Source organism: Rhamphochromis sp. 'chilingali' (assembly GCF_963969265.1).
Source record: "Rhamphochromis sp. 'chilingali' genome assembly, chromosome: 5".
NCBI lineage: Eukaryota > Metazoa > Chordata > Actinopteri > Cichliformes > Cichlidae > Rhamphochromis > Rhamphochromis sp. 'chilingali'.
The window spans coordinates 2,552,094-2,566,680 of record NC_137932.1 but is presented as its reverse complement, the minus strand read 5'-3'; the positions used below and the strand labels follow the sequence as shown (position 1 = coordinate 2,566,680).

The 14,587-nt window shown below is 43.3% G+C and overlaps 1 protein-coding gene across 4 annotated transcripts in view; it reads left to right on the top strand.

The window, feature by feature from the left end:
• nrxn3b (neurexin 3b) overlaps positions 1–14,587 on the top strand; it is a 346,499-nt gene that overhangs the window by 303,928 nt on the left and 27,984 nt on the right. For 3 of the 4 annotated variants that reach the window (XM_080883238.1, XM_080883237.1, XM_080883236.1), the window contains 2 exons: positions 278–367; positions 1,955–2,265. In XM_080883238.1, the coding sequence (XP_080739364.1) occupies positions 278–367; positions 1,955–2,265 (401 nt within the window). The remainder of the gene's footprint in view (positions 1–277; positions 368–1,954; positions 2,266–14,587) is intronic. The other variant, XM_080883239.1, reaches the window with a different exon arrangement.

Here is a 14,587-nt window from a genome sequence, read left to right as displayed (position 1 = left end):
TTCTTCTTGCAGGATTTTTCTTTCCCTACAGTTTGTTTTTCCTCATTGCTGCTGTGTGTGGAGTGTGCTGTATAAATATGAGTTTTAAAAAATTTCCACTAAAGTAACGCTACTTTGGGGTAAAAGAAATATACATATATATTCATATATATCATAAAGCTTTTATAAATATTTCTAAACAAAGATAAAACTCTTCATAAACCACTGTATAAATGTGTGATGTCTGTTGCTGTTGCCAACTGTTTGAAGCTGTTTGTTAAACTTTCAAACTTTAAAGGCAACAGCGACATTGAGCGCTATCAAATGGCAAATAAGAAAATCCCGTTCAAATATACCCGGCCAGTAGAAGATTGGCTTCAGGACAAAGGTAAATCTTTATCGAACTTCTAGAATGTTCTTTATTTTCTGTCATTTCATCGGCTTGTTCCCTTTCAACCTCTGAGAATGAATAACCATCCCTTAAACCCTTTAAAAAACCAGTAAACCAAAGCAATTTGTTTTATTTTGTTTGTGTTTTTAGCCTTTTCGTCCTTTCCCTTTGGTTCAGTTTTTATGATGCTTTTGTTTATTATTTCTTGTCCCTTTTTCTGTCATTGTCATCTTTAAAAAAAAAAAAGTTGAACCATGGTGTCTAGTTAAAGGGACTGGGAAGTGATTTTGTAAACAGTGCAACAACAAGATATGAAATATCAAGTGCTGCTAATCTTTTGTGCAAAATTGACTAGGCGGAGGCATTATGCATTATTATCTATGCCGCAACAGTCGGCCGATTGTTTTGAGAGGAGAATTAACTCCCTTGGCTCAAATCCTCTGCAATGTTTGAGAACAAATTAATCAGTGGGCATATCCCCCTGAAAACTTTCCAAACAGCAGGTGCCTCTCCCTGCTGTAATTCATCTGATTGTACTTAAACACATCAAACACAATAAAATTCTCACTTGTTTGGCGATGGAGAGCTAATTGGAGCCTTTTTGACGGCAAAGCGTCACAGCGCGCCTGCCAAGGTGCACTGTGCCCTGATAGAGCTGTGCTTTTTTTCTTTTCCAGTCGTTAGATTAAAACCAGCACCTTGTTCGTATTGAACATTTTGTGGGGATTTTCCCAGAAAAAGAAGAAGTCTGTTTCCCCCTTTGTTTTTTCTGGTGCTTAATCCATCATAAAAATATCATAAACTGCTTTTAAAATTCATTGCACATAAACATCAGCATAACTTCATCATAAAGTCCCTTTAACAACTGTAAAACAAGGCAGGTTTGGAAAAAAAATCCCATTACCGCTGCATGCATGACTCCACACGTGCTATTTCATTTTTCTGTGATATGAACGTTGCCCCTGCCATTTCATACCTAATGTATTATGTATTACATAACAAACAAATGTAGCGGGCTTGCGGTGTTATGTGTCTGTAAATTATACAATGGAGATTTTTAATTATGATTCCTGCATTGTGAAAGTTTGCTGTGCTTTTCTTTCATTGGGAATGCATGAGCAGTGTGTTTTGATAATGATATTTGGGCTTCTCCTAATGAAAATCACATGAATTGTAGCAACTGGGCATTGCACATTATTCCCCATATACATGCTGTACTTATTGCTCGAGACCCTTTTGTCCACAGAATAACAACAAAGCTGTGGAAAGTGTTACAACACTGCTGCTGCTGTGACAAGTGTATCTGTTTCAGCTCTAGCAGCAGTTTGAAATCTACTTATTGTACAAAATGTGCTCAGCAGTAGGTAAAAAGTAGGGCAGCTGTAGATACTTTTTTCAGTACAAAGCCAGGTTGCGTCATCATTACAGTTTGAAAACCATCTGCAACTTCTTTTAATCAGGGAAACAAGACATTTCATCAAACGTTCTCTATCACCGCATCTGTCTTGCAATGAAAGTTTAATGTTATTGTTACATTAGATTATCATCTCTTAAGCTTATCAACGCTTTTCCCTCCCGCGCCAGGCCGGCAGTTGACGATCTTCAACACCCAGGCCACTATCTCTATCGGTGGAAACGACCGGAAGCGGCCCTACCAGGGCCAGCTCTCCGGCCTCTACTACAATGGCCTCAAAGTCCTCAACATGGCCGCCGAGGGCCACATTAACATCAAGGTGAACGGCAGCGTGCGGCTGGTGGGCGACGTCCCCACTAGCCGGGGCGCGGCGCGCACCACCACCTCGGTACCGCCAGAGATGTCCACCACCTTTATAGAGACTACCACCACCTTGTCTACCACAACCACCCGCAAACAGCGCTCACCACCCACTATCCAGGTAAGGGAGAGGGTGTATGTGGTGATGTTTCCAGCAGAACTGTTTGTTACCTGTAGACATTCTAGTGATTTATGGAAATTTGAAAAAGCTGCGTAGAGATCTTCAAGAACTCTGCACATGGTTAGAGTTTTCCCATTCCCATGCTGTCACTGGTGTTGTCCTGTCAAAGGAGCTGGTGTTGCACAAGGTTGCTCAAGGCTTCTCACAAAGAACCCGTCAAGACATCTTTTTGTGCCAGTGATGACTTAAAGGGTGTATTTCAGCCTAAACTATGATCTTCTATCTAACCTAACCAAGTAGTTTTTGGTGCTTTCGACCAATAAATCTTGAAGCTGACCTTGAAGATTTAGTATTTAGTATTTATTTATTTATTGTCATTGTCAAGAACAATGAAATTGCGTTTGGGGCTTCCATACAACCCAAAAAAAAGAAGAGAATAATAAATACCCCTTAAAACCCAAGTGTACATATTTAACCCAGTGTGACTCCAATGCAATAAGACAATCCTTAGCAATAATGTTCGTAGAAATTCAGACAAAGACCTGAGAAACATGACAAAATACAACAATGCAACCCATTCAATATTATTGTACTGTGAGATATGATATCAGATATGATAGTTATCTATTTAAGAAAGAGGGGGGGGCGGCAGGAGGGGGAAGAGAATAAAGATATGATGCACCAATGCAGACCAGTTCATTGCTATTAAGAAGTTGGATATGGTTATTGTCCGTGAGAGGGGGGCAGAGAGTTCAGGAGCCTCACAGCCTGTGGATACAGGCTGTTGGCCAGTCTGGATGTTCTGGCCTGTATAGACCTGTACCTTCTCCCTGAGGGCAGCAGATGGAAAAGGTGGCACGCAGGGTGATGTTGGTCCCGCAGGATACTGTGCACCCTCCTCAGACAGCGAGTGGGGAAGATATTACTGATCTCTGGCAGACTTGTTCCAATAATTCTGCCAGCTTCTTTCACCACCCGCTGGAGTGCTTGCTGATCTTGGAAAGTCAACGTGACCCCGCTCTACCTCCCTGCAAAGTTCATTCAAAACTTTTTGAGCTATCGTCTTTACAGACAGACACGCACGCATGCTACCAAAGACCAAACTTCCTTGACAGAGGTACTGAATAAAAGAAATGACAAATGAATAAGGGAATGAAAACAAAGACCAAACCTGACCCACCTTATCTTGGATTTCAATCTCGAGATTAACTCCAGTTCTGGCCCTGCAATATCCAAATGTGGATTTTGTCCCTGTTATAAAAAATGACTCTTCTAGCATCTAGTACTTAACAATCAATCAATCAATCAATCAATCTTTATTTATAAAGCACTTTTCATACAGAAATGCTTTACATGGTTAAAAGCAGCCCTCCCCATCCCGCCCTCCAATTCACTCCCCACACTCTCATTAACATAAGCCGTCATGGATACATACACACACATCCCCTCCCCCCACACACACACACATAAACACACATGAGCCAGGTGAGGGAACACTATCACACGGAGCCGTCTGCACCGGGAGCCGGTCACAGACCACAGCCTCCAGGCTGGGCACACAGCTGGAGGGAGGCAAAGAAGCCCCCCAGCCAGGCTGAGAAGACCCACAGAGCCACAGCAGCCACGGTCGATCACAGCCCCGGTGCAGAGAGCGCCCTCCAAGGAAACCTTTGTGCGTTTCTCTGCAGTGACAGCAGCATCTGACAGTGTTTGACACTCAAGGATGGAGACGCACTGAATAAACTCACTTGGTTTCAAAATTCTCTCTCGAAAAATGATTTAAGTCACTCTTAAAATAATATTTTGTTCAAGTCAGCTAATGCAGTACATGCAATAATCGTGCACCGCTGTAATTAGAGAGCTTTAAAGGTTCTGGAGTTGATTACCTAGCCAAATAAGGTTCAAGTCTTATTGCTACATAAGCTGAGCAAACAGTCTTTAGAGTGGCCTCTCCGGACATGAGAGTGGTGTTGATTTTCTCATTTAACTGTCAGCAAGAAAGTGACAAAGCCTACTGTGTTTCCCACCGTGTCAAACTAATGCTAGGAATCTTACACCGTTGGACACATGTGGCACAGGTGTCTGTGGGTTCAGTGTTTCCGATATGACCAGAGCTAAAAATGTGACAAAAAATGTCCCTTTTCTGCACTTAACAGCGTTTCTGTGTCTTCTTTGTGACTTTGCATGGATGGATTGTAGGTTTGTTTCTCTCCTCGATCAGTCAAGGTCAGGATACTGTATCTCTCATCCTATGAAGGATTGAATGCCGCTGTTCACTGAGGCGTGCAAAGCCGGCCTCGCCGCCGCTCCCTTTCTCTACCTGTCTCTCCCTTTTCTCCTTTTTCCGTCTCTCACTGTCACTCATCCTATTCCGGCCTGACGGAGGCCTTTCTCCCAATACGTCCTGACCAAGCCAATGATTGTCACTACTGTGCCAAGAAAGTAATCACCGAGCCAGTCCTTTGACGCGCACAGGACAAATTGAACCATTCATTGTCCACATTAAAGCAGTAAGTCTCCCTCGAGGGTGAGATGGAGTTGGGGTTGCTTGTTGTATGACAGACAGGGACCACTGTTATCAGCCTCTTCACCTCAACGACAGATAGCTTGCCTTGCAGCGATGATGGCCCTTCGAGTCGGTGCTGTCACTTGTACGTCTGTATCAGAGCGGTGTGGAGGAGGCCACTGCGAGGGAGTCCTGTGATTGGGACTGACATAGCCTTCATATGTGAGGTTTGAAGATCTGGAACAAAGGCAAAGCAGTACATACTCATTCTGGCTGTGTGGCATCGGTAATCTGCAATGATGCCCGAGCTGAGATACGTTACAGCACCGTGTCTGGCACCATCAACAAGGTCACATCAGATAAGAAGTAACGTGGCTTCGCTGGGAAAATGGCATTTTGTGTCACAGGCTATTAATATCAAAGGAAGTCAATAAAGTGTGTGTTTTGAAAGAGCTTTTATACAAAGCACTCTCCTTTTCAAGGTGAAATGATGAACCGATACCTCTTTAGTCAATAACCAGGATGCAGCTGTCGGATACCAGATGATGCACTTTGCTTCCTTAAGATTATAATATTTGTAGGGTTTTTTTAGGAGGTTTTTTGCCCTCACTAACTTTTCACTTTATTTTTGTATTCCTTCTGAGAGCACACCTTGTTCATTCGTCTTCCACAAGCTCCCAATGCAGGGCCTGCTTTGATTCATGCTGCCATGTCACAGAATTTCATTTGCCAAGGCCTTTAATTTTACAGTTCCCTAGTTGGTTGTCAAATACCGTAGTGTGAGAGGTAAGGAGAGGACCTCTACCAGTTTGGCAGATTTCTCCACCCCTCTGGGTAGTATAGGGGAGTTGAGGGATTTGAGCTATCAGTAGTGATGTACTGCAGTGCTGAAAGAAAGCTATAGGCAGCTGGACCAGAACATGTGTGCAGGAGCTTGAGAAGTGTGAAGGCTAAAATGTGTTTTCTTTTGTATCTGGTGTGTTCTCACACATCTGTGTTTTGTCCATTTTACCAACACTGCCTGTTTCTTTGTCTGAGGTGAGAAGGGCGAATCCCCCTGACAGCTCAGGATCAGCAGAACGAGCGACGGGGGTGGGACGCGGAGGGAACCAATCTCACGGTTAATTAATGATAGCTCCGCGGGGACATAACGACACGACGGACATGTTTCGCTCGCTCTCTGTCACTGTGTTATGTGATTTCACTTAATCTCAGCTCCAATTATGTTTACGCGTAATGTTCTCCGTTTCGGAAAATATATTGGGAATTTTACATTTTAAATGAAAAGAAGGAAAGGTTTATCATTTAAAGCTTAAGTATTCATATAATTTCCTGAGTAGCAGTTACATCTCCAGTACATAATCCGGTTGTTCAGTCTGACGTCACTAGCCGTGTCTGGGCCTAAACTCCGCTGCAGGTCCATATATCAAACGATCACTGTGGCATTACTGAGAGTTGAAAAACTGTCTAAAGTCTTTCATCTTTAATAAAATGATCAGCGTTCTGCTCTACCAGGTGTAACTGTAATTGAGTTTAGCATCCAGGCATCCATGAAAACGGAATTTATGACATTTAACGGAGTTAGAAGTTAGCAGGAAGTTAGCTCGCTAGCTTCTATCTAAATACAATATAGCATGTCCTGACTGCGGGGTTTTGGAAACAAATAAAAACGTACAGCTCTGCTGTCACTTCCAACATAAATGAAGACCGAAAACTAAACAGCAGTGACGTTTGTAGGGTTACTGAAGTTGGGCTAGCTGGTATATAACGATGTGCTACGTGACCGCTAGCGACACAGCTATGTTAGCATAATATAAACAAGCTAACTTTTTTTCCACTCGATAAAAGTTAACGTGAGTGTTCTCGGTGGATAGGAACAAATGTAATCGCATGGCAGGATGCTGTAAACGGACCAAACTTCAGCCAGGAGAACAACTGAGATAATCCATCCACAATACGAGGTTAGTCATTCATATACTGCAGCATGGGCTGGGCTGTAGCTACATCCTAAGGTTTTAAAAACTGAGCTTAAATAAATGATTAGTGGTAATAAAAGCCGAGGGAGGTCAACAGGGATCACTGACTGTTTTAGGAGCTTTTTGAGATCAAATAGAAGAAAATACAAAACATTAAACATGTTAACAACACAAAAATCATATTAAACGCAGACTACTTTAGACCCGGAAGTAGGATTCGTCACGTCATCACTTAACAATCGGATAATGGTGGGACTCTCCACCATTTGACCGTAGAACTGAAGAAGCTTCTTGGATGAGAGGTGAAACATCTTCAAGCAACCTAAAGAAGTCCAGACGCTTTTCTTTCCAAGCTCCTTGGACCCTCCTGTCTCCTTCCAGCACATTGTGTACAACATAAAAATAGGAAATGAACATTCAGGTGGTGATGTCTATAGTTTTCTCTACAGCACCTTTATACATCACAATTTGTTCCTCGTTGCCTTGTTAGGAACGGTCTACGAATGCAAACATCAAATATTAACTACATAATGTCTTGTTTACACGATCCTGCTACACTGTTTACGTTAGGCAACAGTGTGCCCCTCCTACTGTTATCTTCAACTTGTCCTCTTAAAATAAAAAGTAGTAGCCTGCTGCGTGAAAGTCCGATACAAGGATGCTAGCTGGTTTCTCATTAATGAAGAACACCAGTTTTACACATGAGGTCACGGTTGCTGGAAGTTGTTAGGTACTGCTTCTACATCTGCAGCTCCAGATGGAGCGTCTCAAAATTGAAAACTTTGAGCGGCACTATCATCTGGGAGTGTGACTTCAGAATGAAGTGAGTTTAGCAGGCTTCCACGGCACGCTGCCAGTCTGTGCTTGAGTGTAGTGGCCCAAAGTTACATTAGCCACGACTTACATTAGCACCGTGTGTGTGCATCAGAGTTTTTTGAGTTTGGCTTCATGCTAGGTTTGGGGGAGAGTTGTATAGTGTTATGAGATACTGTGGACAGAACATATGAAGCTGGGCATAAGAATGATTCTCCATGATGCAAGTTCTTCATGGCCAGTTCTTTCTTAAAAGGGGTTAGACATCTCTCACTTACATTTGCTGGTAATCTAGAATATTCCCGATGCAGAATCGCAAAACAAACACACAGAGGCACAGTTTAAGGCTTTACCAAAGTCCTTCAGCTCTGCCGAATTTTGTTGGACCAAAGAATACATTTCACGCTTGCCGATTTAATGCGGATAGTCGTTTTGGGAATACTCATTAATGCAAGGTTCTCTATCATGGGAGATCAACTTCTCTCGTTCCCAATTAACTCACGCTGCCGGCGTGAGATGTTTGGGAACAATTAGGATGGGAGGCTGCAATCTACAGTACCATGAGGGAAAACGGCTGAGGGAGAGAGACTGAGAGTGATTTGCATTGTTGCCGTGTTCTAGAAATTGCTCCCGTCCATCATCTTCAACAGGCTCGATGCTCAGGAGACGAGAAAATGAGAGGTAAATTGTTTGTCGTTTAATTGGGCTTTTTTCTGCTGAGATGCAGCAGTTGTTGCTATATTGATGCGTTTAGATACGCACGCCACAATTATAGTGACGCTGCGTTGAATGACACAGATTCTGATGTTTTCTGATTCATTTTGGTGTTTTGGTGGAGCCTTAAACAGAAGACAGAAATCCATACAGCACAGGTCACGAGCCAGATCCACCTCACACTGTTGCTGGGTACAGTTTTGCTCGCTAAGCTCCATCGCAACATTTCCTCACCGCTCTCCTCAAATTGCTTCCATCTCTCTGTCGATAAACTACATCAGGGATGTTGCTGAACACCTGGGGTTATATGATAATCACTGATTTATTCTCTCTTCAAGCGGTGGGGAGGAAGACGCTGCGTGGCGTGCTGGTGTCTCCACATGGTAGCCCGCTAGATGATGTTTGATGAGCGTGTTCATCTGCTCATGTGTGAGAGCAGCGCAGGTGTGAGCACGAGCAGGCAGGCGCGCTCCACTTCTCCGGTCAGTCTCTGTGATCACCTTCCCACACTTGCCAGTAATTGTGTAAAGGTCAGACTAGTAGGCAGGTGTTCCTAGGATTTCTTTCTTTATTCCTTCTCTTCTTTTCCAATTTTTTTTCTTTGTCGGTATCTCTGGCTACTCTGCACAGCACCGCAGCTCACTGTGTATTCTTGGAGATGAATGCTGGAGGTCCGCTTGTTGCTCGGTGTAGGTCCAATTAGGAGACAGCAGACTGATGGGGATCATGCTGGCGCGTGTAGCTTCATTAAGGCAGGCACACACTGACACTTACACACAGACCCACACTCAGAGAGTTTGTACAAGGATCTCTTAATCTTTGTCTCTCACATTTCCAGCGTGCACAAGCAAATTAAGCTGCTGTAATTTGCATAAGTCTGTGCACACATAAAAAACATCACTCAGGCCTGCTGTGGCCACATCCACTGTCAAAACACTGAAGCAAAGTTGTCAAAGATTTTTCATCATGTGCCACCAAATATGCCCCCCTACCACCAACATGACCACCTCATTTCAGCACTGTCATGGACTGTCTGTCTTTTCTGTCACCGGAATTTGTTTCCAACATGCGGCTGTAATTCCCTCGGTGCTTGTCACCTACATAAGACTGTTTCTATTAGATCTCTCTGTGTGAATATATTTGTTTTATGTCCACAGATCTTGTGTTTCTTTTTCTTTTGTCTCTTTGTGAGCAAGTGTGTGTGTATGTTTGCATTCAAGGTAGTTTGTCTCTCAGTGTGTGAGAACCAGCAGCTAGCTCCAGGGGTTTTGGACCATGGGAGGTTTTGTAATGGATGTCCCCCATGCCTCATAACACATCTTATCTGGATCCCCTGGGAATGTGTGTGTGTGTGTGTGTGTGTGTGTGTGTGTGTGTGTGTGTGTGTGTGTGTGTGTGTGTGTGTGTGTGTCACAGCAGGGCACTCACACACCAAGAGGCAAACAAAAAAAAGAGACACATAGCAGCTACACACCCACACAAACACACACGTGTTGTGCAGTTTGTTTCTGCAGGACATCTAGCACATGCGCTGGCTGGTGTACGGGCTCACCGCATGCTGTGCTCCTCCGGAGATGGCTGACTGGTTAAAACATGATACACATGTCCAACTAAAAACTTTAACTTACAACTGAAGCAAGAATGTGACAAGAATGTGACAAGAATGTGACACCACCCAACTGAAACTGTTTCATGTTTATGAGGCCAAAGAAGCTTTCTTTTTACTGAGTGTGTGAATGTTAATGATCAAATACGCAAACCACTAGTCAACCATAGTGCTAATTTAAGCAGGCCATGATGTCAAGCTCAGCCACAGCTGCATAAGATCAACTGATCTTAGCTCAGCTGATAGCCGCCTGCACATCTGCACAATAAAACACTTGCGGCGTGTCTTATTTAAGCTGCTTTAGCCTGCCTATGTTGATATAATGCCATTGCTAACACATTGGGTTTGTACGGAAATAGATCCACAGTTTGAGACCAGAGAGGGGACACAGAACCCAGCTTTGGTTGGTTCATAAGCTAGCGTACTCCTGGTGCCAGTCCCAAACCTGGATAAATGGGAGGCTTTCATCACAAAGGGAATAGGGCGTAAAATTGGTGCCACATCAAACATGCAGATCTATCGGCTGTGGGGACAGTTTGGGAAATAAGGGAGAAGCTCAGAGGACCCAGCCTCCCAACCGCTGCTGCTCTTCTGTAAGTTGCTGTCCAGCCCACCTCCATGCCGGCTCCATTCATTCTGTTTCTGACTTAGAGTCATATCTGTCATAACTGATTCGGGGTCCAACCACTCTACTCTTGCTTTCCTCACAGGCACGTGGGGACAGTCTTCTTTAGTCTATGTTTGTCCTGACAGATAACTTTAACCAATCGTTTTAGGCAAAGGATGATCGGTTACAGATGCCTGAGTCATCTTGAATAGTTATTCCAAGCATAACATCACAAATCCATATTCTCCTTCTTATTACGGTCATCTCTCCCAGCGTGCTTGAATGGTCACGATGGAGCACTCGATATTAAATCCTGCTTTTTAAACCCTTTTTTTAAAACTGCGAGGTTGCTGTGAGATCCCACGCTGCACTCTTTGTGGCTTTTAATTAACTTTTTCTCAGCACAACAGTTCTGGGAACAAAACTATTCTAAAAGTTTAACTTTATATTCATGAAGGTCCCACTTTCCTGTTAAAACGCCGCCTTCTGTCTTTACAATAAGAAAGGTCAAAGAGATATTTTATTAAACACAAAACAGACACTGGTTATTGCATGTATTTTTTTTTAAGTGTTACTATAGCAACACCATTTTTTTTCAGGTGCAGTTAAGGCTTAAGTTACAGGCGTATTCACAGGCCTGGTAACTTTATTCCCAGGAATAAAGGATCTACACACACTGCTGCAGTGTGACTACATTTGCAGCCAGCCTGTGATACGCTCTGGAGTTTATGTCTGCGAACGACGGAGAGAGAGACTAGATGTATATACGCAGCACTGCTGTATCTGTGCGTGCAGATACCACCGTGTGTCTGTGAGCGGCAGTAGGATTTAATTAAATATGTATCACACAGACAAAGCCTTTGATGTTGCGGAGCAATAATGTGTTCTGTTTCATTGCTCAGCTGAGCTGTTAGCAAAGCCCAGCGATATTTCTCCTCTGTGACCACCGAGAGTCTGTGCAAAGTCCAACCAAACCTGTTGCTTTTAATAGTAGCGAGTCGGGGATAATTATAAGGACGGGTAGTCATCCTTACGTGTGTGCGAGCATGTATACGACACTGTGAGAGGGCTCCGACGTACAGAATATTTGGAGTAATTTCTCTGTTGGTTAGTGATTATGTTTCAACTTTCATCTTCAAAAACGGGGCAAAATCAAACGCTTAATTTGGTTTGTGCTCATTAAGTACTGAAACCAAAAGGGATCGCGGGCTAATACGGGACGTCATAAACTGCCGGCAACAGCAATTACATGATGCCTCCATTGATTTACAGCTGTGAAGTCATAAAAGCCTCTGACTTTGAAAAGTACTGTAATGAAATGAAAGAGGAGACCAAAATGTAGTCGACAAGACGAAAGAGCAAAGTCCCGCACCAGCTGCTCCACACCTTCTCAGCTGAAGGCGTCGTCCTACTTATTGTTTTCTTCCAGCTGATGAGGTCAGCTGAGTTTTTCTTATAAAGCTGAAAATACAAGCCTACCAAGCTTTAGCCAGTCATGCTTTGGGATGATATGAGACTCGTGAGACACCAGTACAGCTATAATGTTATAGAGGTCTTAAGCTGTTAAACTCACTGGTGTTTTGCACAGGATGAAACGGAAGTTGCAGATCACTGTGAAAAGCCTGGATTAAGAAGACTCATCCAGAATTAAATTTCTCAGTAATGTGATTAGATTTACTGCGAGCCTCGTTAAAATATGTATATTCATGATTTAATAAGACGGAGCCCAAGAGGACATCAAGACCGCATCAATACACAATGAAGGCAGAGACGTTAGAAGGATATTCTGCACAGCAGCAAGTGTTAAACTTAAAAATGCATGTGCGGAGAATAAAATTAGGCAAAAGAATGAAGCAACGCGCTTCCATTAAAAATGGCGAACATTTGGCGGCACTTGAAATTCCGACAGTGAACACAGAACTCGAGACAAGAACAGATGTTTGCTCCTCTTTTAAATGATCTCGCTGCAGAGCTGTCGTAATCACGTCATCCTGGATTCAAGCCCGGTGTGTCACGGTCTGACTGGGGCAGACCGTATGTGTTGCAGAGGAGGACTCAAACGCAGACCAAAACGTGGTGTGGATTAACAAAACAAGCCGTTTATTGAGGTTAGCAACGAGGGTACAAAATAATAGGGCATCGGTGAAAACTAAACAATAACCTAAACTGGGTGAACTAATAACAAAACATGAAAAACCTTAACCATAGTGAACTGACATGGGTACCTGGAGAGGAGACATGGATGAGCAGACGACCTGACAATGGCATGCAGAAAACAAAGGGCTTAAATACATACATGAGGTGATCAGGGGAGGTGGAGACACATGGGGGAAACAGCTGACAGACATAAACCTAATGACAGGACCAGGAGAGGAAAGCTAAATACAATAAACAAAGAACACATGACATTGTCAGAATAAAACAGGAAATACTAAAACTAAAACATGACAACACAACTTAACAGACCTAATATGTGATGAATAAATACAAAACCCCAAAACATAGAAAACCCAGGAACAATAACTGCCTAAACTAAAGGCAGATAGGAAATAACACAAACTAAATCACATAACAAAATGAGACAAATACAAACATGAACTCAGAGCGCTGGGTCAGAGACCCAGCCTGTGACACGGTGTGATTAATGTGGACTTAAAATGTACTAAATTAATTGATTGGCAACAAGTGCGATAACCAGTTTGGTAGCTGGAAAATGAAAAATGCAAAGTGGAGACTTTGTGTTGTGTTTCGGGGGTTTAACAGTAAATTTGCTGTTTTTGAGTTAATGATCAGAAAGAAATAAGAAGAGTGCTGCAACAGTCTTGATAAAACACAAGCAGCTGTTCCTCGAGGACATGGCCCGAGTTGTCATCGCAGAGCAGAGAACTCCGGTTGATCCATGTTTTAATAAACAGGCTTTTATTTTAAAATGAACCTCAGTACTTTCATTATTAACAAGCAGAGAGTCTTCTTTTTTCATTCATAAGCAGAAATAAATAAGTCAGCTTGGGTTCTGGGAAATGATGAACGCTGATGATGATGTGATGAGCATTGTTAGCAATTTTCTGGTATTTTATAAACCAGGCAGTCAACAAGTGGTCGTGGAATAACCGTCCAGATTCATAAAAACCTCAAGTAAAAACTCGTCAAGGAAATTTACTGCCTGGATGAGGTGAGCCTGAACCCTCCGTTAGCTATGCAGTAAAAGGCCTAGGCTGCTGGAGTTTCCCATGATGCACAGTGTTTCTCCTTCACTCTCTGTGTGCTTACACGTGCATTTAATCATTAGTTATTATTCACCTCTGGCTCTCTCCCACAGAGCGCCTCTTGTCCTGTCTCCCTCGCCCCTACGGGTCGCAGCAGATGGCTGCTCCTCCCCAGCCTGGTTCTGCTGCAAGTTTCTTCCTGTTAGAAGGAAGTTTTTCCTTCCCACTGTCACCGAGTATTTGCTCATAGGGGGTCTTCTCATAGTTGGGATGTTCCTCTGTATCATTGCAACATAAAGCACGTTGAGGCAGCTGCTGTTGTGATTTGGTGCTGTATAAATAAAATTGCTGAAATATTAAATTCAAGTCAACAGTGAGTGTCAGGGAATAACTGAGGGCTTAAATTAATTAACTTACTTTGAAAAAAGACAAAGTGATCTTGTTTTAACTGTGCATTATGCAACACAACCTGGTTTGAAGTTAGTTCTGTTGAGCGGTCCCAGTGTCTCGTGAACCTCGATAAAATGAAGCCTTTCCCATTTCTGTCCTGACTCCACTCACACACATGCACACACTCTCATCTTCTCCCAGCTTTTTTCTTCGGTCACAGCTTTCAGCGAAGCTCGACACCACATCCACACGAATTCCTCACTTCCACTTTGAACTGAGAACCACAATTGGTAACACAAACCGTAACTCTGACCCAAAATCGCTGCTACAATTTCACCTGAGGACGGCAGGGACTTGCATAGAGAGGAGAAATTTCTCCACGCATCCTGCCCGCTCACCTCAGATCTTCTGCCCCTTCCTCTCTCGTGCCCACCCTCTGCCTTCCGGCGGCTTTGTTTCCGCATTTGTCTGCATACATGCATGCGGGCGAGCGTGTTTGTCACA